This window comes from Heptranchias perlo, chromosome 41 (genome assembly GCF_035084215.1).
Source record: "Heptranchias perlo isolate sHepPer1 chromosome 41, sHepPer1.hap1, whole genome shotgun sequence".
Lineage (NCBI taxonomy): Eukaryota > Metazoa > Chordata > Chondrichthyes > Hexanchiformes > Hexanchidae > Heptranchias > Heptranchias perlo.
In genome coordinates, this window is record NC_090365.1 from 13,680,797 (window position 1) to 13,705,874 (window position 25,078).

General features: G+C 42.4%; 1 protein-coding gene across 2 annotated transcripts in view; it reads left to right on the forward strand.

The window, feature by feature from the left end:
• Positions 1-24,593, forward strand: part of rnaset2l (ribonuclease T2, like) — a 29,368-nt gene extending 4,775 nt beyond the window's left edge. The window contains exons 2-10 of one of the 2 annotated variants that reach the window (XM_067975138.1): positions 131-234; positions 2,327-2,381; positions 4,080-4,144; positions 6,476-6,533; positions 12,542-12,606; positions 14,462-14,575; positions 16,494-16,542; positions 20,323-20,391; positions 23,288-24,593. In XM_067975138.1, the coding sequence (XP_067831239.1) occupies positions 155-234; positions 2,327-2,381; positions 4,080-4,144; positions 6,476-6,533; positions 12,542-12,606; positions 14,462-14,575; positions 16,494-16,542; positions 20,323-20,391; positions 23,288-23,455 (723 nt within the window). In that variant the 5' untranslated portion in view covers positions 131-154 and the 3' untranslated portion in view covers positions 23,456-24,593. The remainder of the gene's footprint in view (positions 1-130; positions 235-2,326; positions 2,382-4,079; positions 4,145-6,475; positions 6,534-12,541; positions 12,607-14,461; positions 14,576-16,493; positions 16,543-20,322; positions 20,392-23,287) is intronic. The other variant, XM_067975139.1, reaches the window with a different exon arrangement.
• Positions 24,594-25,078: the final 485 nt, after the last annotated feature.

Sequence of the window (25,078 nt, forward strand, 5' to 3'; positions counted from 1 at the left end):
GCTGGCCGATTTATGCATTAACGACGGCGTGCGTCGTGAACTCTGCATTATTTTTCCAGCAAGATTTGACCCAACACCTTTAGAAAAGTTCCCAACAGTATAACTCATTGGTTGTTCTGTCTTTTGATAGGAGAACGGTGAATGTGTTTTAGTGATGGCCTTGTACGCTGGAATATGTTTGACTGTGCTTGGTCTGACAGCCACCATAGCAGCACAAGCCGACATGAATAACAGGTAGGTTTGGTACATTACAATCTGCTGCAGCTGCTAAAATAAACCCAGTCCCTAAAAATATTGAACCATTTTCTATTCCTGTTTCTTGTTTCCATTATGGTACAAAGTTTATTATCTTATCATATTTCATTAGTTTTCATTCATCCATGATTACTAGGTTCTTCCTATGTGTTACAATTGTTCCTGTGTTTTCTTTGTATTTCAATGGCACATTTCTTCTATACACATACAAACAAGGACATGCCAAGTATGGAAAGAACAAACTTTTTAGCATATCTACTGGGGTGTGTACATGCTTTATGAAAATACAGGGGATGCCAGGAAAAGTAAGATATTCATAGGTTCAAATTGAACAAAAAAAATATTAATTCCATTTTAAAGGTTGTTTTCTTTTATTTTCCCCTTAGGCTTCCCCACATATACACCTTCATCGACTGGGAGGTCACCCTGGGAACCTGTGTCTCATACCTCTGCCAATACTGGTTTATAACTGGCTGCAAATAGGTGTGGAACTGCAGCCCAACTGAGGCCACTCTTTCTCACCTGTTTCCACTCAGTGCTTTCCAGACAGAACAGTCATGATTTACAACATCACTGTTCTGGCAATCATGGATGTAATTCACATCCCAGGCCACAGTGCACTGGTGCATTTAAAAAAAACTGTCCAGGACAGCCAATAACTACCACTCAAACTCCTCTAAATAGGAAGGGGTCGGTGTGGGCCATGGGAACCTCCAGAGTCTATGATGATTTGGGATGAGTCAAGCCACAAGCAGTGTTGGATGGACAATGCCAGCCTTCCCTTCTCTTTCCCAGCTTCAGTAGTCAGCGTGCTTTAATTCTATGCACATTTCATGGAAGTTGAGAAGCTGAGGTGGTTCTTCTTAGAGCAGAGAGGGATAAGGGGAGATTTAATAGAGGTGTTCACAATTATGAGGGGTTTTGATAGAGTAGATAGGGAGAAACAGTTTCCCGTGGCAAGAGGATCAATAACCAGAGGACACAGATTTACGGTAATTGGCAAAAAATCCAGGGAGGAAATGAGAATTTTTTTTACGCACCGAGTTGTTATGATCTGGAATGCACTGTCTGAAATGGTGGTGGAAGCAGTTTCAAAAGTAACTTTTAAAAGGGAATTGGATATATATTTGAAAAGGAGAAATTTGCAGGACTATGGGGAAAAAGCAGAGGAGTGGGACTAATTGAATAGCTCTTTCAAAGTGCTGGCACAGACACAATGGGCCGAATGGCCTCCTTCTGTGCTGTAAGAGTCTATGATTTCAGTGGTATGATGGGCAACTATTGAGTCTTCCTTGAGCTAGGCAAATGGGATTGAGTGACAAGCCAATCCAGATCTCAAATCCATGGCATTTTACCTGTGCATCATATACAGGGCAATTAGGCTGCTTGCTATGTTTTTATTTTTTCCCTTCAATTTTCTTACCTTCTCTTATGAAGACACTGACCCACGCTGGGGTACAGTTCCATTGGTGTTGGTAGCCCTCCGGCACCCACTCCTGTGACCATTCTTCATATATGAGCCTAGACAGTGAATATCGGTGGACTGTGCAACATGGTGCGTCACAGCCAGCCTGATCCAGTCCTCACCAAGCAACCACACATATGCACTTTCCAGCAGGAATCATTGCACCGACATCAGGAGTGGTATCCCTGCTTGTTTTTTTTTCTACTCCCTATCCCAGGGGCTCTGAGGACAATTGTAGCACCTCAACTGTTGAGATCAGCTAACATGCACTGAGGATTGAAGCTGGAACCTTTCTGGTCTGTACCGTTTAGAACCACATGGACAATGTATTTATACACTAGGTCATTGAGGGGGGGAAACCTCAGTGCACTGTTGATTAATGAACACACTAAAAATACAGGCCCTGAAATTCTGCGAGAGTTTTGCTGGCCTCCAGCCGTAACTTGGGCGGCAGACCAGTGGAGCCCCTAGAAAAACGATGCTAATGGTCATTTTCAGCCATTTCCCTGGGAGTTCCACCAGTCTCCAGCCGGCGTTACAATGGGAGGCAATGGATAAACTGCCGCAGAATTTCAGGGTCACGCTCTTTTCCTTTTTGTTTTAAAGTTGCAAGTGGAAGTGTTTGACGTTTGCTCAACTATGGCCAGGATCCTTCTGCATGGTAAGGATTTTGCAAATAATGTTATTTTTGTAAAACAAAGCAACGTGTTTGATTTTGGAAATCACAGGACTACTGGGACACTGTTGATTAGAATAATACCCATTTTTTTGCCGGCGCCTTGTATCAAGTCCAAAACTGGACCAAGGTCTTGCTAGGGCCGTGGCAGGGGGTGGAATCATGGGATAAATTCTGTAGTTTGCTTTGCTCTTAAAACTAATACTTCCATTTCACAAAGCACAAAATTTTAAAAACTTTTGTTTTTTGAAAACAGGCTGGTATTCCGTTTACATTTCAGTAATTTCCAAATAAGCCACTCAAAAACCAATGCCGAAGATATGAATTAGAGTTAGGCTAATTTTTTTCTTTCTCGGAGATGGGTCTCCTAACCTTTGCATGCTGCTCCAACAAGTGAGTTGAATGAGAACTATGAATCACACTCAGCTAAAACAGGCACGGTTGAATGTCCCCACAACCCTGGGACTTTGATCAGTGACATCCTGTTTAGGAATTAACTGCTCAGCAGCTATTCTGTCAACATCTTGAATTTTGCCACCACCTCGAGGTACTGGGGCAGCGTGTTAACTCTTTTCCCAGAATAGCTTATTATGTTGGGCCCTGGGCAGACAGGAAGTCCTGTTGCAGCCTATTATTCTTAATTTTAGTTCTTTATGCAATAACAAAACTTACCAAAATGCCAAAAGATTAGTTAATCTCCCATTGTGTTGCTGGATGGTCTGCAGACTGGAGCATAGTTGTAAAATGTAGCTACTAACCTAGCCTGTCATCTCTTTAAGGTCACTGCTCAGGTACTTTCTTTAAGGAAGTGGTCTAAATAGGTCCGCATGTCAATTAGAGGCTAATTGTTGTTTATAGGGTCTTTTGTTATCTCAACAACCTCTACGGGTTACCTCAAGGTCAATAAAACAACAGGAAATAACTGGGTTTCTTTATCGTGTAGTCTTTTTAAAAAGTTTTTTCAGTTGTGACTTGCTGGTGTTTTATACAAAATATGACATCTAGAGTGTGGCAAATCCTCTCAAAACTTTTGTATAAATGGAGGTTCAGGTTTTAAGTTGTCCATTCTTGGTACATAAAGACATACGGCCAACATTAGAAAAGTCAGAGATGAGAAAAGACCATCCGCCCCATTGGAACTCATCCATTAGTCATAAACGTTTCTGTAAGTATGAAAAGCACTTCCTCTGGCAAATAGGAAGCACTAAGATCAATTTCATCTCATAAAATAAAAGGTTAATAATCATTATCTGCAAAACTGTAATGAACAACCTAGTTTCTGAAACAGCAATCCTGTTCAGTTGAATAGAAATGTGCCCAAGGTGCATTTAATCAACACTGTCCTCCTCAATTTAACCTACATGTGATAGGCAACCACTGTGATGCAACATCTTCATAAAGCAATGCGTGCTAGCCCAACCAGCCCACTTTCTTCCCTGGATCTCAGTGGTAGCTCCCTACCATTGTTGCTCAGAAATGGTTCTGAACCTCCTCCAGTTTCTGAGGTGAAAGGACAGTTCTCTATAATACACTCCAGCACAACATTATTACTAGAAGCTCTTAAAATAATCTACAGTCTAATTATTTTCCAATTCAGCTGAGTGAGGATACCAGCTGAGCAATTATATAAAAATGAAAATACAAAAAAAGATAACCAAACAAAAATTATTTCCATTTCTTTAGACCTTTTCAAGTAAACAGTGTAACATTCCAAAACACGTGGACGGCTGGACTATACATGGACTCTGGTAATCAGAAAGAACTATTCGCTATCTGTTAAATACTTTTATTTGGCTAAAATTCTATTGTATGTGTGGAAATTACACTGGCTTAATTTGGCATAGGCATATTGCAAAACTATTGAGGATACTGTCATACAAGAACACCACAATACATTTCAAAAAAGCCATATGTGTTTACCTCACACCAAATTGGAAATCAGTTCCGTGCTCGATGGTTTGGATGCCAAAAGCATTATTCCAGTGGTATTTTATCATCTTTTTAGGATAGCAGTTCACATAACATCACTTAGTAAATAATATCTGCCACTTCCTACAACAATATGGAAAGGCACAAGGTTACAACACAAATTATGCACCAACAAACCTGAGGAAATCAACAAATACTTGATTAATGTCAGTACATTCAATTAGCTTCAACTTAATTCCCTATGTCATGGAATTCAGCACAGCTGGCCAATCTGAAAACTCTGTCTGTCATACCAATATATGAAAATGACGGACAGGAAAAGACCCACTGGTCCATCTAGCCAGTCCCACGCAGTTGTGATGCCTCATGCATCACGATACAGACACTCCCTACCCACCTGGAGCCATGTAAGCTTCCAGAAGAGACAGAAAACCAGTCAAAATCCCAGGCCAAAAACAAATCTGGAAAATTCCCCTCTGACCCTTTTAGGCAATCAAAACTGGTCCAGGAGATCACATTGACCCTGATTTATATTACAGGTGTGCGAGGTGATCTATGCCCCAGTTGGAAACATGTCCAACTCTCTTTTGAAGGAATACAGCGAATTAGCATTCATCACACGAGCCGGCAACCTGTTCCACAGGTCCACAATTCTCTGGGAAAATAAAAACCGCCTAACATCCAACCTAGTTCTGCTCTTATGTAACTTGTTAGCCTGACCCCTGTCCTTCCTAACCTATCCAGTTGAAATAATTGGTCCACACATACACAATATAGTCCCTTCATTATTTTATAACTCTCGATCAAATTGCCTGAGTCTACACTTTTCTAAAGTTTACAGGTCTAGCTCCTTGAACCTATCTCATCCTTCAAGTGATCTCTGTAGTTAAAATTCCAATGCCGTGCATGCAATGACCTACACTTGATTCTCTCAAATAAACATAATTTTAGTACTGCATACACAGTATACATAGGACCCATAATGGATTTTTTTTGCGAACAATAAGCTTTACTCCTTTGAACATTAACAATGACTTTATTATATTCTGTAGAAAGTACTTGTCTATAGGCATATATACAAGAGTGGTAAGGTACTGAGCTATATAGGCCACAATGATCCCAGTTTCAAGTCCCAATCTGTGCAGACTTAGCTGATTTCAGCTGGGATAACAATTGGTTCACTACAAACGGCCCCAGGCTAGGTAGAGGAAAAATCAGCTAGGTTCCCACTCCTGATTACTATCCAGCAGCTGCTACTGGAAAGTGCTCGTGTGTGGATATTGGGTGATGACTGGATTGGGCCCCCAAGAGTCGAACAGCCTGCCAACACTTGCTATAAGAGATTATATAAACTAGGCTTGTATTCCCTGGAATATAGAAGGTTAAGGGGTGATCTTATTGAGGTTTTTAGGACTTTGAAAGGAATTGATAGGGTAGAGAAAAAAAATTCCACTGGTGGGGAGTCTAGGACAAGGGGACATAACCTTAAAATCAGAGCCAGGCTATTCAGGAGAGAAGTTAGGAAACATTTCTTCATGCAAAGGGTGGTAGAAGTGTGGAACTTTCTCCCACAAAAAGCAGTAGATGCTAGCTCAATTAATAATTTTAAATCTGAGATTGATAGATTTTTGCTAGCCAAAGGTATTAAGGGATATGCAGCCAAGGTGGGTAAATGGAGTTAGGATACAGATCAGCCATGATCTCATTGAATGGCGGAACAGGTTCCTATGTGTAATTTCATCCCTAAGGAACGGCCACATGGGTGAGGTATCCGAGGACTGCTAGCACCTGTGGAACCTTAACCCTGTAAGAGTCAGTACATTCAGACGAGGAAGGGAAAAAATTGGAACAAATAGAAAATGTTTCGGTTAGGAAAATTGCTATAGTTTATGTAACAATCATGTAATAAGATTTTCTATGTTTATTTGGATAGAATGGCTTGATTAGCAATTAGTTGGCTTAGATTGAACTGGATGGATTTGTTTGGATTGCAATGGACAAATTGAGTGGGTTGGACACGCAATTTGATTGGATATATCGAACAGATTGAACGGATTGGATCGAATCCAATGAGTTAGGTAGATCAGTTGGGTTGAACTGGACTCAATAGATGGCCAGAACTGAAGAACTTCATTTATATTTAATTCCAGGCCACGTGGGAAACCGTTCTGCAATAAATCATGGTCGTTAACTCAAGAGGACATCGGTGTAAGCGGAAATAGTCAAATGAAGCACTTGGACAGTTTTTTGTTACAATTTTGAATAATGTGATTCTGTACCATGCCAAACAACACAGCAGTAAAAAAAAACAACAGTATTATTTAGATAGAATAAATAACTTAATATTCTATTAATAACTTAATATTAACATTCTAGTTGAAAGGAAACCAAGTGAAAACGGGAAGTAGCACCAATAAGGCACCCATGTCCCCACAGTATCCTTAGCTCTGTGTTGTGAGAAGTGTGCTGGGTTGACTTATGAATAATCTGAATTACGGAACCACAAATATTAATTTATAGCTTTATAAATTTACACGGTTTCACTTTGGCAGGCATTGTCTGAAAGAAAAGTGAAGCATATTTTTGTCACATGAAAATGTGGTCAAGAGATTTAGCAGTGAATATATCAGATTTTCACTGCACTTCCAGCGAAGTTACAGCGGCAGAGCGGGAACAGTTCTGAGGAAATTCCCTGTCATAATATTAACAGTGCTAGAATGACTCCGAGACTATTTGAATGTTTTTTTTCTGTTTCCTCTGTCCACTTTATGGCAATTGTTGGGCCACTGCCATTTTTATCCAAATGTAAGTAACAGTACCACATTGGGTTTCCCCATGGAAATCCTCTTTGTGACTTCTAGAGGAAAGAGAAGGATCAATTGGGGATATCAGGCAGTTCAGGCTGCACCAGAGATGCTCTGCTTTATATTTTGAAGAGCCATGACTAAGGTCTTTAAAATAATGAAAGATTTAGGCTCAGTCCAAGTGAATAGGCTATTCGAGCTAGATAGGTAAGGGAGGACCAGGGAACATAAGAATAAGTTTAAAAAGCATAGAATTAGGTTAGATGCTGGGAGGTACTTCTTTTCTGGACTTCTGGAATAAGTTGTCAGCACATTCAATGAGTGTGGACTCACTTCAAATGGACGCATTTCATAGGGAGCAGGACAAGTTTCTAAGAGTGGCAAACATATCTACATATAGAAGGGAGACGGGTCATTGGGAGTTGTCACCCAGACACCATGGTCTCTCGGAACTTGCTTGATTGCCTATGGTACTGAGAGAAGAATGTCCCAGGATTTATTGCTAAATTGGCCTAAGGTTTTTTTCTCTGACTCTTTGCCTCTCCGAGGAGATTGCATGGATGCAGGGGGTGGGGGTAGATGCAGAACCATGAACAGCATAAAAGGACAGTGCAATTTTACAGTGTTGCAGGATTCCTGAAGGTCCGGGTTCTATAGATTGCACCCTTGTGGCCTTATGTGCACTATCACACAATGGTGTGACTTACGTGAATAGGGAATCATAGAATCGTTACAGCACAGATGGACGCCATTCAGCCCAGCGAGCCTGTGCCGGCTCTTTGTAAGAGCACTCCAGTTAGTCCCATTCCCCCACTCTTTCCCGTGGCCCTGCAAATTTTTTCTCTTCAAATATTTATCCAATGCCTTTTTGAAAGCCACGATTAAATCTGCATCCACCACCCTTTCAAGCAGCGCATTCCAGATCATAACTACTCGCTGCATAAAAAAGTTTTTCCTCACGTCACCGTTGGTTCTTTTGCCAATCACCTTAAACCTGTGTCCTCTGGTTCTCGACCATTCTGAATTTTTAGCTTATTTGCAAGCATCAGCATCGGATTATGTAGATCAATGCTAGTTTCCCAGGCAACTGTACGACACCTTAATTTTAAGGCTGTCTACCATCCCATCAATATTTGATCCACAGAGACAAGTCTCAAGGGGGGTCCTGGGCAATCAAGGCCATCCTCTGCAGCATACAAGGACATCAGCTGAAAACAGGTATAAGAAGATGCAAGCAACTACTAGAATATTTATAAAGCACACTATTTGCATGTTAAAGCACTGCCTCAGGTGCCTTGATCGGTTTGGGGCTGTCCTGTAATGTAGGCCAGGCAAGATTTCAAGGACTGTGGTAAGATTGCTGCTTGATGCACAACTTTGCCCTGCAAAGAGTCATCATCATGGAAGCCCAGAGGAGGAAGGGCTGCAGACGCAGCAAAGGGACAACCAAGAAAAGCAGGAGTCTGAAGAGGCAGCTGAAGAGAACCTGTTGTGCCTACAATAGCCATTCGACAAAGATGTCATTTGGAAATGTACCAGTGCATTAAGAGTCCTCTGCCTCTTCTGCATGCCCACCACAAATATGCTTTCCCCTTTAGTATTCCAATCAACTCCAAAATCTCCCATCCCTCCACCTGATGGAAATTCTGAAACTGTTCCAAGAACATGCTCTACACAAACTACTTTAGTGTCACCAAATTTTTAATAGCCTTACATGTAATATGCGTGAATGTTCCAGTATGCTTCCTTTTTGGTGGCAATGTGTGATGTATGTGTCCTTGAACTTACCCTTGTATCTAAACTAAGTCCTACCTCAGTAGTAAGGGTGCATGAGGTATCTATCTGGCTGCCATATGTCCATAACAGCCTCTTGGGATTGAGGTGGCCCTTGCCTCAACAATTGAATCCTGAGATGGACCATCTGCAAGCTCCACCATTTCTGCAGCTGCATGGGACATGTGCAGATATTGGAGGGGAATGGCAGAGGGTCCAGATGTATTGCCGTCCTGCGCACTTATAGTTAACACTGAAAGTACTTTATTACGGCGTGAATGGGAGGTAATTATAAGTGTCATACACGACAAGCACACCATGTTAGTAGAAGGTAATGGTGGATTCTCCTATCCAGACTGACCTGGTATGGTCAATACTTCTTTGTGCATTATTTCCAGGTGCATGGTGTGGTGCTTATGACACTGATGCCTGTAGCCACCTCCTGCCATTCTTCTTGAGCAACTCAGCAGGGGTTCCTGTGGCACTCTGTCCCAATGAGGGCACCGTTGCTCTGGTTCACTTTCTCTAGGAGAATTTCACTGATCCCATTTGAGATCAGGCTGTCATGCAGACATATTTTGTAAGACGAGGGTTCTGTCTTCCAAACTGGCAAGACAAAATGCCTGCCCCTTTAAGCTATTGCAGGCCTTGACATCCTGTAGCAGCATCTGATTTCTCAGCCACCAGCAGGTGAGCACCCAATTGCAGGCGTTTTCCACACTAGGAGTTTGTCCACACATTATAATGAGGCTCACCCTGGAAATACATGCAGGGTCAGTGCACTGAAGGTCAAGTGGTTGCTCTTCCCGCATTGCCAGACTTTACACTCATATGTCATCTAAGTGTACTTTAACTTGCTCTAAGGTGCATGGATTATAACTCTCACAATTGAGGAATAAAATTTAGATATAAATCAAATCAAGAAAAAGTGATAAAAGAATGGTAAAGAATAAAAGATAGCCTTGAAAGAAGAAAGGATTGTGACTTTATAGTTTTGTGAGCATTATTATTTTGCTGAGGTAAACACCCACAGGTTCCCAAGGTGACTTTTACTCTGACAAGTGGTGACACGCTGAGTGCTGCATCTGTAACAGAACCCTTAATGCTGGGGATAAAGTTTGATAAGAATGTATAAAGCAGCCATTATCAGGAAAATCGTAATCTGCCTTGACTTGGCAGGTGTCCATGAGCTGCTTTTTCGCTCCTACAACAAAGGAACATCACTGCAGGTAGGAGATCCTGTCAATGTTTTCTTTCCTCAGTAGTGTTTCTGGGAGAAGTGCTCTTAGACTGAAAGTACTTTGTCGCCCTCAACAACAACAATTTGCATTTATATAGCGCCTTTAACGTAGTAAAACGTCCCAAGGCGCTTCACAGGAGCTTTATCAAACAAAATTTTACACAGAGCCACATAAGGAGGTCTTATGTGACCAAAAGCTTGGTCAAAGAGGTAGGTTTTAAGGAGTGTCTTAAAGGAGGAGAGAGAGGTAGAGAGGCGGAGAGAATTCCAGCGCTTAGGGCATAGGCAGCTGAAGGCACGGCCGCCAATGGTGGAGCGATTAAAATTAGAGATGTGCAAGAGGCAAGAATTGGAGGACCACAGAGATCTCGGAGGGTTGTAGGGCTGGAGGTTATAGAGATAGGGAGGGGTGAGGCCATGGAGGGATTTGAAAACAAGGATGAGAGTTTTAAAATCGAGGCGTTCCCAGACCGGGAGCCAATGTGGGTCAGAGAGCACATGGGTGATGGGAGAACAGGACTTGGTGCAAGTTAGTTTACGGGCAGCAGAGTTTTGGATGAGCTCAAGTTTATGGAGGGTGGAAGATGGGAGGCCAGCCAGGGGAGCATTGGAATATTGCAGTTTAGAGATAACAAAGGCATAGATAAGGGTTTCAGCAGCAGATGAGCTAAGGCAGAGGAGAGACGGACAATGTTATGGAAGTGGTGGTAGAGCAGACATTTGGCCGTGGTAATGTTTCTTTTTAACACATTATTACTTTGTTCATGATCATAAAAAAAAGTCAGTGGAACAAAAGTAAAATACTGCGGATGCTGGATATCTGAAATAAAACTAGAAAATACTGGAAAACACTCAGCAGGAGAGGCAGCATCTGTGGAGAGAGAAACAGAGTTAACTGGGGCAATTTCAACCTATCCCAACAGGGGCAGGAGAGGGGCGGGCGGAGTTTAAAATCGGTAAATATGAAATCCGACCCTAACCCCCTGCAAATGTGCCTACTTCCAGTATAACCACTGCGGGATTGGGGGCGTCCAAGTAACCCGCTCTAGTGAGGCGGGTCTGTCATTATATTAATTATTGCTGCCTTCCTCAAATTTTGGGAGCCTTTTGAATTTAACAGCTGCAGGCCAAGATTCCCAGGGCTTGGGAAACCCAGCAACTAAAGGGAGGTGGGAACTGCCAGTTCCAGCAGGTAAGTGCTTTTCCAGCACTGCTTGTGGGCCAGGAGGATCAGGAGAGCTTCCCCTGGCCCGGCAAGCAAACCTTCTGCCGCGACCTGCCGCCCGCACCCCCCCCACCCCCATTCCCCCGCGTGATCTGCCAACTCCCATCCCCCCACGTGATCTGCTGACCCCCATCCCCCCACGTGATCTGCTGACCCCCCCACCCCCCGCTGCTATCAGTCTTTCCCCCCACTATACCCCGATCTTTCCCTCCCTGCCGCGCTCCAAGCCAATCCCCACCATGCCCGATCTTTTCCGATTGCCGGGGCCGTCCCCAAGGTTCTCCGGCTGTGGCCTTGTACCGCAGGCTTTCTGGCTGGTTGCCAGGTGGGAAACAGAGTAAAAATGAAGTCCTGCCATTAAATTCAGGACCTCCCCGTAAATATCGGGGCCAACGCTTTAAATCGATAACCTTTCATCAGAACTGGAAAATGTTAGAGATTTAACAGTTTTTCAACAAGTACAGATCTAGGGAAAAGGTGGGGGGGGGGGGGGGGGGGGGAATGGTAGGAAAGAACAAAAGGGAAGGTCTGTACCAGGGCAGAGGGCAGAAGCCATCAAATGACTAAAGGAATGATGGTGCAAGGCAAAAGGGTTGGTAGTGGGACACGCAAAGAAACAAAAGATGAGTCCAGAGGAGGTGTAAATGGTTACAGCAGAATAATAGAGGGGGAGGGAGGCATGGAAAATCTGGCAGAGAAGATGGCTCCTGTGACCCGTGAATGTGGCGGAGGAAGGTCGGTAGACCCCAAGAGTGCAGACCACCCCGCCAACCCAAGTGCCAGCTCACACCTCCTCCACTCCCAGTGGCTCTGGTGCAGCTTTCTCCACTAGCAGCACCTGCTGGCTGAGAAAATAGGAGCCATGGTTAAGATCTAAAATTGTTACAATTTACAATTTTAACTACTTCTAAGTTTGGATCAATTTTGCTCTTATGTCAAAAATATAAACACAAGGCCCCTACCCGAAGCCCTAAAAGGGGCAGGATAAAACAGAACTGTCCTCTCATTCCAATTTTATTTTATTTGCTCCTCTGTACTTCTGGCCCAAAAAGTTTGATATTCTTGCCAATTCTCAAAGCGTTCAGGTTGTAGTGCCACAGGCACATAAGTGCTTTAAAAATGTTACATACCAAAACATGCTGCTGATTTTCATTTAATTTTACTTGTGTTTCAGGATCTTCAGGATGACTTGCTGCATTACTGGCCAAGTCTAGTCAAAAGCAGTGCTTTCACATTTTGGTAAGTGGTATGCACAATCTTCACAGAGATACTTTCACAAGCTTTAATCTGACTCCTGCACAGTGATTTCCCAATCCCTGCCCGTACCTAGATGAGGAGGGGTAAGAAGAGAAACCCAGGAAGACATTCGCTGGTGACGGGACTATCATAGCAGGTACAGCACAGGAGCAGGCCATTTGGTCCATTGTGCCTGTGCCGGCTCTTTGAAAGAATTATCCAATTAGTCCCATTCCCATGCTTTTTCCCCATAGCCCCGTAAATTCTTTCCCTTCAAGTATTTATCCAATTCCCTTAATATAGGTAGTATATTGGGAAGAATGGAAAATCAGGTGACTTCTTTTGTGATACTCTTGCACATCTCCCATGGAGCGGTTACAGAGCAATGCTGACAGACCTGGGAGCAAGGCGCCTACTTGTCTTCTCGGTCGCCTAATGTGTGGTGCAGTCGTCATCAAAAACAGTGGGGAGAAAAAATAAACTATAAATAAACTTCATGGTTCTTACTGATAACTCTCAAATTGTCATGTTTTACATTCCCCCCATTCATCAGAAGCTACACAATGTGAACCAACAGATTTTGGAGGAAATTAAAAATCCTGGTCTCAAACTGCAGTACCATGTGGTTTATCTCATGTTACTGCAACTGAACATTAATTAGAACTAGGCCCTCAAGATACTCAGATTCAGGAAAATTCCAGTCTCCCTGGACCAGTTATTTTTCAGCTTGTCCACTGTGATGCTGAAATAAACATCATTATTACAGTAATAAAGGTACTTAAACAGGAGTAGCTTTATTGCTGCAATATATTGAATCTAAACTAAAACTTTGTTTTATACTTCTGTTCACCATCCCTTTCCCCACTCTCTCGTATTTTTATTATTCTGACTTTATTTTTATATAATATATTTTAATGCATTAAAAATATAAAAATATTTTAACCCACCCCCCCACCACCACCAGCAGGCGGGAGAGGGTCGGGAGGGCTAAAATATCAGGGTCGAGCAACCTGACCCCATTCCCACCCCATTACATTTTAACATACAGAAATCGGGCCATTGACGAGGCTTCAGCAAAAGGTGGGGGCGTAATTAACATTTCAAAGTCATGGCCTGATGACATCATCGGCGCTGGACTTAAATTTAATAGGAGGTGAGGGGGAGGCCTGCACTGTCGGCTGCCCAGCAGCTGCTCCAAGGCTGGAGCTGCCGGCTCCTGAAGGTAAATGCTAAAGATCTGCTCTTTTAGCACTCCTTCTGGGCCAGGAGGAGCAGGAGTGCTCCCACCAGACCTCAGAGGGAATTTCAGCCACCCCTAGCCCCGACCACTGCTTGGAGCCTCTTCCCCCCCCCCCCCGCCCCCCCATCCCATCCCCGATCTCCAGCCTCCTCCCGGCCCCGATCTCCATCCTCCCTGGCCCCAATCTCCAGCCGCCCCTTGGCCTCAATCTTCAGCCTCCTCCTGCCCTTCCCGATTGCGGACCAGAGCTGATGCTCCATTCCCAGTGCCAGGGATTGCCCCATGGGTTCCCGGCTGTGGCCTCCTGCTGCTAATTTTCCCTCCTGTCCACCGGCCAGGCTTTCAATTTGGCCAGCTGCTGGGCAGGAGGCAGCCCAACAATATTCTAATGAGGCCCTGCCATTGAGATTAGCAGGCCCCTCCATGTCCCAGCCTTGCCAGGTTCTTCGCCCAATTATTGTCACTTCCTCATCTATGACAAGATAGAGAACAAGATCTACAGGACATGTTTGTTTTCCCAGTATTGAATCTGTTGAAGTCCAGAAACTGGTCTGCTTCTTATCACGTTTGTGCCACAAATATGCATTATGATTTAATGATTTTCCCCATATGTTGCAGGACAAAGGAATGGTCCAAACATGGCACTTGCGCAACATGTGCTGACAGCATGTCTTGCCCACACAAGTACTTCAGCCTGGCTCTCCAGCTCCGGTCAAAGCTCTCCATTGATGCGTGAGTTCTATTGTTAGTGTATCAGGAGGAAGCACAGAACAGCAAGTTAAAAGGAAGATTTCACTCCAATTAGACACATCCAAAATATTGTCTATTTACTACTACACCATTGAAACACTGTATAGTCCTCTCCACACCGTCAAGACTCCCCTCTTTGTCAGGAGGCTGATGTTTTGTTGCATGGTATAGTGAGTCTTTTCGACTCTTGAGCCCTGAGGCACAATATATATGTATTCAATGATGGTCCTGATAACGTGGTACATTTAGCGTATGTTCTGTTGATTTTTGGGTGATGCACATAACTGTAGCACTAAAAGCTAACCTTGCGCTGTAATGGAAGGCCAGCTGTTTGGCCACTCACTGCATGATGTGCTGGTAGAACACTGAGGTCAAGGGATGGGTTTTTTGGTGCTAGCAGCTCTTAAACGGGTGCTGGCTGCTTTAAACTTGTGCTGTTTTTGAGGAGAAGAAATAGCTACAGCAAGGCTAAGAGTTATAAAGGCAATATTTCAAAATGTAGCATTGGAGGTTCTGCTCCAGGAGCTGTTAGCTAGAAGGGCCGTACTTTTTGGTGGTTGAGGGGCATCCTATTCTAAAAAGTAGAGTGACAGGAACGTAGATGGAGGTAGCAGAGTCAATGCCAAGTCACCTATCCACAGATGGTGCGAACTGGTGCACAAGAAATTTACAGCTATCTGAAAGTGATGATCATCGTACTTTGCCAAATTTTGTAATCTTGCCATATAATGAATGCCTCACAGAACTTCACTGTTAGCTTGGGACAGCACACAGAGTGTGATCAACACTCTGACAACTGTTTACTTACTTCCCAAATACACAGACATGCTCGTATTTTTGCATGCTCAATCTTTGTTGTTGCCTTGTTAGTGTGTTTGTCCAGTGGCCCATGAAATATGGCACAGTGTAATCATAAGCATGTTGCCATCGCCAGCTACCTGCATGCTGCATGTTCAGAGACTCCAGTTTGTTGAGTAAATGTTTGGCTGTGCAAATATGTGTTATAGTTCCTGGTGGAGGTCCCCTTCTGCCACCACATCATTTTCATCCAGGTTGAGGCAGGTTCTCTTCTTCTCCACCTGAACCGAAGCAACGGCCCTTTTCATAACAAGTTGTGTAAAGCCCATTTGGCTGCGAACGTCTTGAATATCTAGGCTGACCTATACTATATGTCTCCTCTTATACTGTCCTTTGTCCTCCAGAACCAGCACATAGAAACGGGTGTATAGCAGGAAACCCATGGGTCCTATTTGGGCAGAGCTCAATTACAGTTCCTTTGGCTAACACCATAGGGTGCAGCTTTAAGAAGGTGCAACTAGCTACTGTAGTGAAACCCAAGAACACCACAAAGTAAACAATAAAATTACATGGGTCAACATGCAGTTACCTGATGCAACTACCAAGCAGACTCCCTTTTAAGTATAGGAATCAACATGGCTGAACAGGTCAATGATGGAACTACACCGTATGGTCCATCAGTGTTGTTCAGATGCTGAGACTGTATTATGGGGCAAAAACTTGGTTAATATTTTATTTGAGGCTGTAATATGCCTAGTGTACACCTGGTGCAAAGGCTCTCAGTGCCACAGATATTTACCCATCACCTTATCCAATTCTATGTGCAACAGGCGCACAATGGGATACAGTGCCTGATACTATAGTTCGCCTGCATCCGGTGTGCATCAGCGTATGGGCTGAGTATCGCATTATTGACCTGATGTGATATTTTGATTAATCTGACCTCTTTGAAAATGGACTAGATGAATATCCAGTTATGAAAGAAGTGCTATTCTGAGATCTCCCATTTGTCACCCACAACGATACTGCTAAACGTACAGACTAGTAGGTCCCACTTCAATTTACAACAGCATTAACTTAGACTCTCTAACTCTTCTTTCAGGGCCTTTAATGCTGCTGGGATAAAACCTTCATGCAATAACAGTTACACGGTAAGATCTAATAATATCCATCCCAAAACTGTTTAGAGAATTTGAATATTTTTATCTGCCCTTCATTGAGTCTCAAGTTTTTGGTCCTCTTCTAACCCCGATCCTCTTCCCCTCTAGGTTGGCCTGGTGGGAAACTCACTCTGGCTTCACATTCAGGCCGCCAAGTTAAAATTAGTCGGGTCCTGATGATGTTATTGGGACCCAACAAACATAAGTAAAAATGGACCCGTGTCGGCTTTGGGTGGGTGTCCTTGCCGCCTGTTCATGAGAGCAGGTTAAATCGGGAACAGCTGGCTCTTGGCGGCTCCAGGGTGGGTAAGTAACATGGACGATTTTAACTACCCAGCCACCTGGCTTCTGCCAGGAGGGTAGGGTTAAAATCAATTCCATGAGCTGACTTTGTCTATCACTGCAGCTGCTTGTAAAGTGCTCATCAAACTGGACTATGGCCAATAACTAAAATCTCACAAAGCTCACGCACAGATAGGAATAAAAGGCTGCATATAAGGATGGGGTAAAAAAAGCCTAGCAATCTTCACTGACATAATCTTCCAAACCTCGCCATTCTTCTCCGTCCCCAGAGCAAAATAATATATAGTAGCACAAATTGCCAACTGAATCATAAACCAGGTGCCAAACTGGTCTGTATATAAATGCATACTGACAATGTAAAGTGTATGCATGTACAATATAACGTGACACTTTAATTAATACAATCTTAAATCAAAAGTATGTTTTTTAATGTGCCTTTATCCTTCCTGAAGGTTTATATTTTTTGAAAATGCACTTTTTCTACATAAAAGAAATGTTCAAGAGTCCCTTGGTTTGGAAGCAAAATAATTAGCATCACAGTTCACCAAGTTGTGACACTTATTATCCCTAGTGTCTCAAATAGCATATTTATTAGTGAATTCCTAAATTGAAGAAAATAATTCCTTGTTGTCTTTCACTGACTCTTATGCTTTCTCTCATTCTGGTTTTTTTCATGATTCATTTTCTTCTTTTGCTTCTAGAAACATAGAAAATAGGAGCAGGAGTAGGCCATTCAGCCCTTCGAGCCTGTTCCGCCATTCAATATGATCATGGCTGATCCTTTATCTCAATACCATATTCACGCTCCCTCCCCATACCCTTTAATGCCTTTTGTGTCTAGAAATCTATCTAGCTCCTTCTTAAATATATTCAGTGACTTGGCCTCCACAGCCTTCTGTGGTAGAAAATTCCACAGGTTCACCACCCTCTGAGTGAAGAAATTTCTCCTCATCTCAGTCTTAAATGTCCTACTCTGTATCCTGAGACTGTGATCCCTCGTTCTAGACACCCCCAGCCAGGGGAAACATCCTTCCTGCAACCAGTCTGTCTAGCCCTGTCAGAACTTTATATGTTTCAATGAGACCCCCTCATTCTTCTAAACTCTAGTGAATACAGGCCTAGTTGACCCAATCTCTCCTCATACGACAGTCCTGCCATCCAAGGAATCAGTCTGGTGAACCTTCGCTGCACTCCCTCTATGGCAAGTATATCCTTTCTTAGGTAAGGAGACCAAAACTGCACACAATACTCCAGGTGTGGTCTCACCAAGGCCCTGTATAACTGCAGTAAGACATCCTTGCTCCTGTACTCACATCCTCTTGCAATGAAGGCCAACATACCATTTGCCTTCCTAACTGCTTGCTGCACCTGCATGTTTGCTTTCAGTGACTGGTGTACAAGGACACCCAAGTCCCTTTGTACATCAACATTTCCCAATCTATCACCATTTAAATAATACTCTGCCTTTCTGTTTTTCCTTCCAAAGTGGATAACTTCACATTTATCCACGTTATACAGCATCTGCCATGTATTTGTCCACTCACTCAACTTGTCTCAAGCACCTTGAAGCCTCTTTGCATCCTCCTCACAACTCACAATCCCACCTAGTTTTGTGTTGTCAGCAAATTTGGAAAAATTACATTTGGTTCCCTCATTCAAATCATTGATATAAATTGTGAATAGTTGGGGCCGAAGCACTGATCCCTGCGGTACCCCACTAGTCACCGCCTGCCACCCCGAAAAAGACCTATTTATTCCTACTCTCTGCTTCCTGTCAGTTAACCAATTTTCAATCCATGCCAGTATATTACCCCCAATCCCATGTGCTTTAATTTTGCACACTAACCTCTTATGTGGGACTTAATCAAAGGCCTTCTGAAAATCCAAATACACCACATCCACTGGTTCTCCCTTATCTATTCTACCAGTTACATCCTCAAAAAACTCCAGTAGGTTTGTCAAACATGATTTCCCTTTCATAAATCCATGTTGACTTTGTCTAATCCCGTTGATATTGTCTAAGTGTCCTGTTATCACATCCTTTATAATAGACTCTAGCATTTTCCCTACTACTGATGTTAGGCTAACCGGTCTGTAGTTCCCCATTTTCTCTCTCCCTCCTTTTTTAAATAGTGGGGTTACATTTGCCACCCTCCAATCTGCAGGAACTGTTCCATAATCTATAGAATTTTGGAAGATGACAACCAATGCAGCCACTATTTCCATGGCTACCTCTTTTAGTACTCTGGGTTGCAGATTAGCAGGCCCTGGGAATTTATCGGCTTTCAGTCCCATTAATTTTTCCAGCACTATTTTTTTTACTAATACTAATTTCCTTTAATTCCTCCTTCTCACTAGACCCTTGGTTCCCTAGCATTTCTGGGAAGTTATTTGTGTCCTCTTCCGTGAAGACAGAACCAAAGTATTTGTTTAATTGCTCTGACATTTCCTTGTTCCCCATTATAAATTCTCCTGTTTCTGACTGTAAGGGATCTACATTTGTCTTCACTAATCTTTTTCTTTTTACATACTTGTAGAAGCTTTTACAGTCAGCTTTTATGTTCCTTGCAAGTTTACTCTATTTTTCCCCTTAATCAATCTTTTGCCCTTTTTTGTTGAATTCTAAACTGCTCCCAATCCTCAGGCTTGCTACTTTTTCTGGCAACTTTATATGTCTCCTCTTTGGATCTAATACTATCCTTAATTTCTTTTGTTAGCCATGGTTGGGCAGCTTTTCCTTTTGTGTTTTTGCGCCAGAAAGGAATGTATAACTGTTGCAATTCATGCATTTGTTCCTTAAATGTTAGCCATTGCCTATCCACCATCATGCCTTTTAATGAAGCTCCCCAATCAATTATAGCCAACTCACTCCTCATACCTTCATAATTTCCTTTGTTTAGATTTAGGATCCTATCATGTTATGGTCACTCTTCCCTAAAGGACCCCGCACAACAAGATTATTAATTAACCCCTTCTCGTTGCACAATACCCATTCTAGGATAGCCTGTTCCCTAGTTGGCTCCTCAATGTACAGGTCTAAAAAACCATCTCATACACTCCAGGAATTCATCCTCCACAGTATTATTGTTAATTTGGTTTGGCCAGTCTACGTGTAGATTAAAATCACCCATGATTACTGTCGTACCCTTGTTACATGCATCTCTAATTTCCTGTTTGATGCCATGCCCTACATTACCACTACTGTTTGGAGGCCTATAGACAACTCCCACCAGTGTTTTCTGCCCCTTGGTGCTTCTACATATTGATTTTCTGTGCTATTGCTTTGATTTCATCCTTTACGAACAATGCCTCCCCACCTCCTTTTCCTTTTTGCCTGTCCTTTCTAAATATCGAACACCCTTGGATATTCTCAATCCATTTTCCCTCTTGCCCTTTCTCGTTCTTTCACTCTCCTCTAGTCAACCTGAATTTGCCTTTTTCTCAATTTGCCTTTTTCTCAATTTACAGTATGAAGATCTCCATTCAGCACTGTCTGATCTGGGCACTCATGTTGGACTCCAGTGCTACTATCAGGAGGTAAGATGTTCATAAATTGATCACATCAATTATTGATTTTAAGAGTAAGAGACATGCCGTTTTATCCCAGAATACTGAAGGTTCAACTGTCTTATGTTATGGTGTTGCAATAGAGATATATTTATTGTAACAGCAGCATTTATTTTCAAAATGTCTTCTTAGTCGTTGGATGGTACAGTGGACCAATGTACCTGTGACAGGACAGGTATCTCTTAACTTGTTGGCACCAGTGTGATGTAATTTTAGGGTATTTTGAGGAGCTGTTCCCTCTTGCAATGGTCTCCTACATTACCACTACTGTTTGGAGGCCTATAGACAACTCCCACCAGTGTTTTCTGCCCCTTGGTGCTTCTTAACTCCACCCAGACTGCACTTCCTTTAAGTAGACCTCGTATCCCCTCTGAGCCAGAACCAACAGCCCTGCAGCTTTCTTCCCCTGCAGCATCCTCATACCCTCTAGCACTCAAACAATCCTAGTTTGTATATTATTTATGCACTGCATTTTATTTTTCTCCAAGCCACACTGAAAGATAGTACGATCAACATACCACACTTGCACTGGGCTTTGATACTGAATTGTCGAACTAGATTTATAAATATTAAAATAGGACACATACAGAATGGCACAAGCTTATGCAAAATGACAATAATCCGATTTTTAAAAACTACACTCATCTCCCGAGCGAACGTAGTCAGTTTATGCAGTGTTCCAGGTTCACTCTCCTAGTCTACATCCCCCCTCACACATTTACTTTTGTCAGGGAGCGAAAGCAAGCATTTCTAAAGGAACAGCACTGATAGGACATGGAGAGGAAGGACTTCATAGAGTCATAGAATGGTTACAGCACAGAAGGAGACCATTCGGCCCATCGAGCCCATGGCAGCTCTTTGTAAGAGCAATCCAGTTAGTCCCATTCCCCGGCTCTTTCCCCATAGCCCTGCAAATTTTATCCCTTCAAGTATTTATCCAATTCCTTTTTGAAAGCCATGATTGAGTCTGCTTCCACCACCCTTTCAGGCAGATCATAACTACTCGCTGCGTAAAAATGCTTTTCCTCTTATCGCCTTTGGTTCTTTTGCCAATCACCTTAAATCTATGTCCTCTGGTTCTCAACCCTTCCGCCAATGGGATCAGTTTCTCTTTATTTACTTTATCTAAACCCTTCATGATTTTGAACACTTCTATCAAATCTCCTCTTAACCTTCTCTGCTCTAAAGAGAACAACCCTAGCTTCTCCAGTCTATTCACCTAACTGAAGTCCCTCATCCCTAGAACCATTCTATTAAATCTTTTCTGCACCCGCTCTAAGGCCTTCACATCCTTCCTAAAGTGCTTTGCCCAGAATTGGACACAATACTCCAGTGGTTTATAAAAGTTCAACATCTCTTATAACGTCCTTGTGTACTTTCTAGTGGCCATTTACATATTAACATTGGAAGAGACCCAGGACCAGGTTATTATCCATGGCTAGGGGGAATCTGAAGGAGGATAATATAAAGGAAGGGGAATTATCTCCTTCAATTTGTTGTGACCTTATTAAATTTTCTCCTCACTAAATGCCTCACCGTCTCCTACCTAAGTCAGGACAGTGGGATCGTTCAGCTGACTGACATTTCCAAGTATGCTGTAAACACCACTCCTTGATCAACCCAATAAAAAGCACACAAAGGAGGTTTGAAGGGGACCTTTCCCTTAAATTTCCATCCCTGTCAGAGAGAAAAGTAAGTGAAGGCACCACCCCCCTCAAGCACATACAGTGATACAGAGGAATCTTCATTGTAAATGTTAGAGACTCAGGCGGCATAAATTTGTCTTGGGCAATAGCGCAAAACGGATGACAGCGAATTGACAGCCCATTCTGCAGACTGCCAATTCGCTATTGCCCGTTTTGCAGATTGCCAATTCACTATTGCCTGTTTTGCGGTACTGGACAAGAATTTATACCCATAGTTGAGTCTCCAAGCTTTCATTTCAACACAAAGCATTGTTGCTACTATGCTGCCCTGCATGCATGTTGCCTCAGCTTCTGAGATCAGTGGAATATCAGATTGTTAGCATCTTCAGATGTCATGATGTGTTTGTGAACTGGGATTTTCTGGTATGACAAAGTCCTTTTGTAATTTTAATTTGCTTTTCTAACTGCAGAAAGGCAAGTACCTCCAAATAATAAATTATTCAACCACAACTTCATCAGCACATAAGAAGTGCATTTTGCTCTTCTGAAACAGCATATGGATGTTCTGGTGTCAGTAAATAGACCAAATTGCTTTAGTTTGTGTGCATGTGTACCATTTTTGGTTACAGGAATCGATCCATCACTAGAAAGTGGGTGCATGCAACTTGAGATGATTCCTCCTCTGATCTTTTTTATTTTCCCCTCTTTCCTCCTGGGAGAGTATCTAACCTTCACTGTGCGCTTCTCCCGAAGATATGGCTGAGACCAGGAATTTTCCATGTGGAGAATCATGTATCTGAATCTACATCCATGTTGATTGACCAAAGAACTGCACTACCATATAATAGTATTAATTATATTTTGTCGGTTGTTTCCATCTCTGTTTGTGATCCTTAACATTCCTCTAAGGTGATAAAAAGAAAACTGCAAATGTTGGATATCTGAAATAAAAACAGAAAATGCTGGAAATCTGCATCATGTCTATCAGCATCCAATTTTTTTTTAAAGTAAATGTTTCAGGTGTCTGACAAGGGGTTTCCACCAGAAACATTAGTCTATCTTGTCTCTCAGATGCTGACAAACCTGCACTTCCTGTTTTTATTTTGAGTGGCTGAGTTGCTCGCAATCTTGAAGTCTAGAGGTAAAATGACAACGATTTACAACAATGTTACCAATACAGCTATTCTCTCTAATACTGTTTCTTTTCTTTGCTTATTCAGGGTCGGCAGATTCTCATGCAAATCAAAATTCCTCTAAGTAAGGATCTTTCTATTGGCTGTAATACTCCCAACGAACATTTCAGTCGATCTTTTTATGAACCATGTAAAAACAATGCTGCAATATATTTTTATCCTTTCACGCAACATCCGCATAATCCTTGTCCCTAAAGGGGTCATCTTCTATTTACATCCTTTTATTGTTATAAGGATGACTGCTTTTGAGTGAAATGAAATATCTTCTGATCTTCGTTTGTCATCCAAACCACAATTTAAAGTTTGTTTTGCTTCTGGATGAAGGCAAATGTTGCGGCATCCTTTTCCAGTGTCATTATTTCGACAAAATATTGTGCATGGCCCATTTTTCTGTTGTCTTTTATTCTAACAGAGTGTTTAAACTTTAACCTACTGGTTACAGTATTTTTGACCTAACTGAATTAAGTTTCTTTTATCAGATTATATGTTAAGCATGCAATCGCTGTAAATTTACTCCCATTTGTGGACCGTTGTTTTTGTACAATCTCCACCAGCTGGGAGATGAGGCAAGAACGGCACTTGTGTTTGTCTTTGATAACAAAGTGGCACGTCCAGCTGCCATGCTTCCTATGTCTATACGCTAGCCGCCTCACTCCTGAATTGAGATACTCCACTACTTCAGTGCAATCACCTGAGAACTGACTCAGTTCATGTTGAATATGGCATATGGATTTTTTAAAACTGTATTTCCCTCCCACATTCACATTTAGTTTTTTGGTCCTTTCTGCTTATTTCCCTCTTTCCCTGTTCCTTTTCTCTCTTCTGGCTGAGTTTGGAAAATTCATGGGATTGGCAGTTTTGAGCTCAAACCTGAGTCTTGCCACTCTCTGGTAGTGTGTTTGTATACCATTGCGTTGAACAAATAGGCTTCCAGCAATGTGCGAACAAATCTGAATGTCAGGCAGGGCTGAAATTCAAACCCTCATGACTTCTGAGCACTTGTGTTTTGTATGTGAAGCACATTTTTGAATTTTTTAAAATTCCCATTGCTCTTCTGACTTTTCAGAATAAGGAACTGGGAAGGCATATTAAAACTATGGCATGATTTTGAGGCTTAGTAGTACAGCTTCACCCAGCACCTGGCCATGGAGAACCTGCGAATAGTTGATAAAAGATATATATATTTAAAAAAATCAAACCTATAATGTTTTATTGTTTGACCAGGACATTTGAGACTCTTGTATTTTTTTCAGCAAAAAAATTGGTTTAACTATTCCTTCATTGTAAATGCTCTGTCTCTTGTAGGTTTAACAGCAATAAATCATATACAAAAGTGGTATTTATTTATTTCTGTATTATTAACCTTTTCCCTAAAGTGCAATCAAGTCTTCTTAAAAACAAGTTGAAATTTTCAACAAAATAAATGATTACTTTCAAACTGTTAGCAGTAGTTTCTCCAATGACTTAGTGGGTACATTCACTGCATGGTGGAGTACAGAGCCATATAGATCAGGAAGGTCTCAGGTTCGATTCTGCGGTCTGTCAGCTGAGATAGGGTGCTACAATTTCTCTCAGTTCCCCCTTCTCGGGAGTGGGAAAATCATTCATGGTTCCTGCTCCTCATTGCTATAGCTGGAAAATGCATGTATACGTGGACAGTGGGTGAGGATGGGATTGGGCCTGGTTGTGTTGCCCGCCACGGTTAAATAATCTGCTGACACCCTAGGCTGACACATGAAGAACGGCCACTTGGTTGAAGTACTGGATGGTTGCTGGCACATCTGGAAGTGTACCACAATAAGAATCAGCACTGACAAA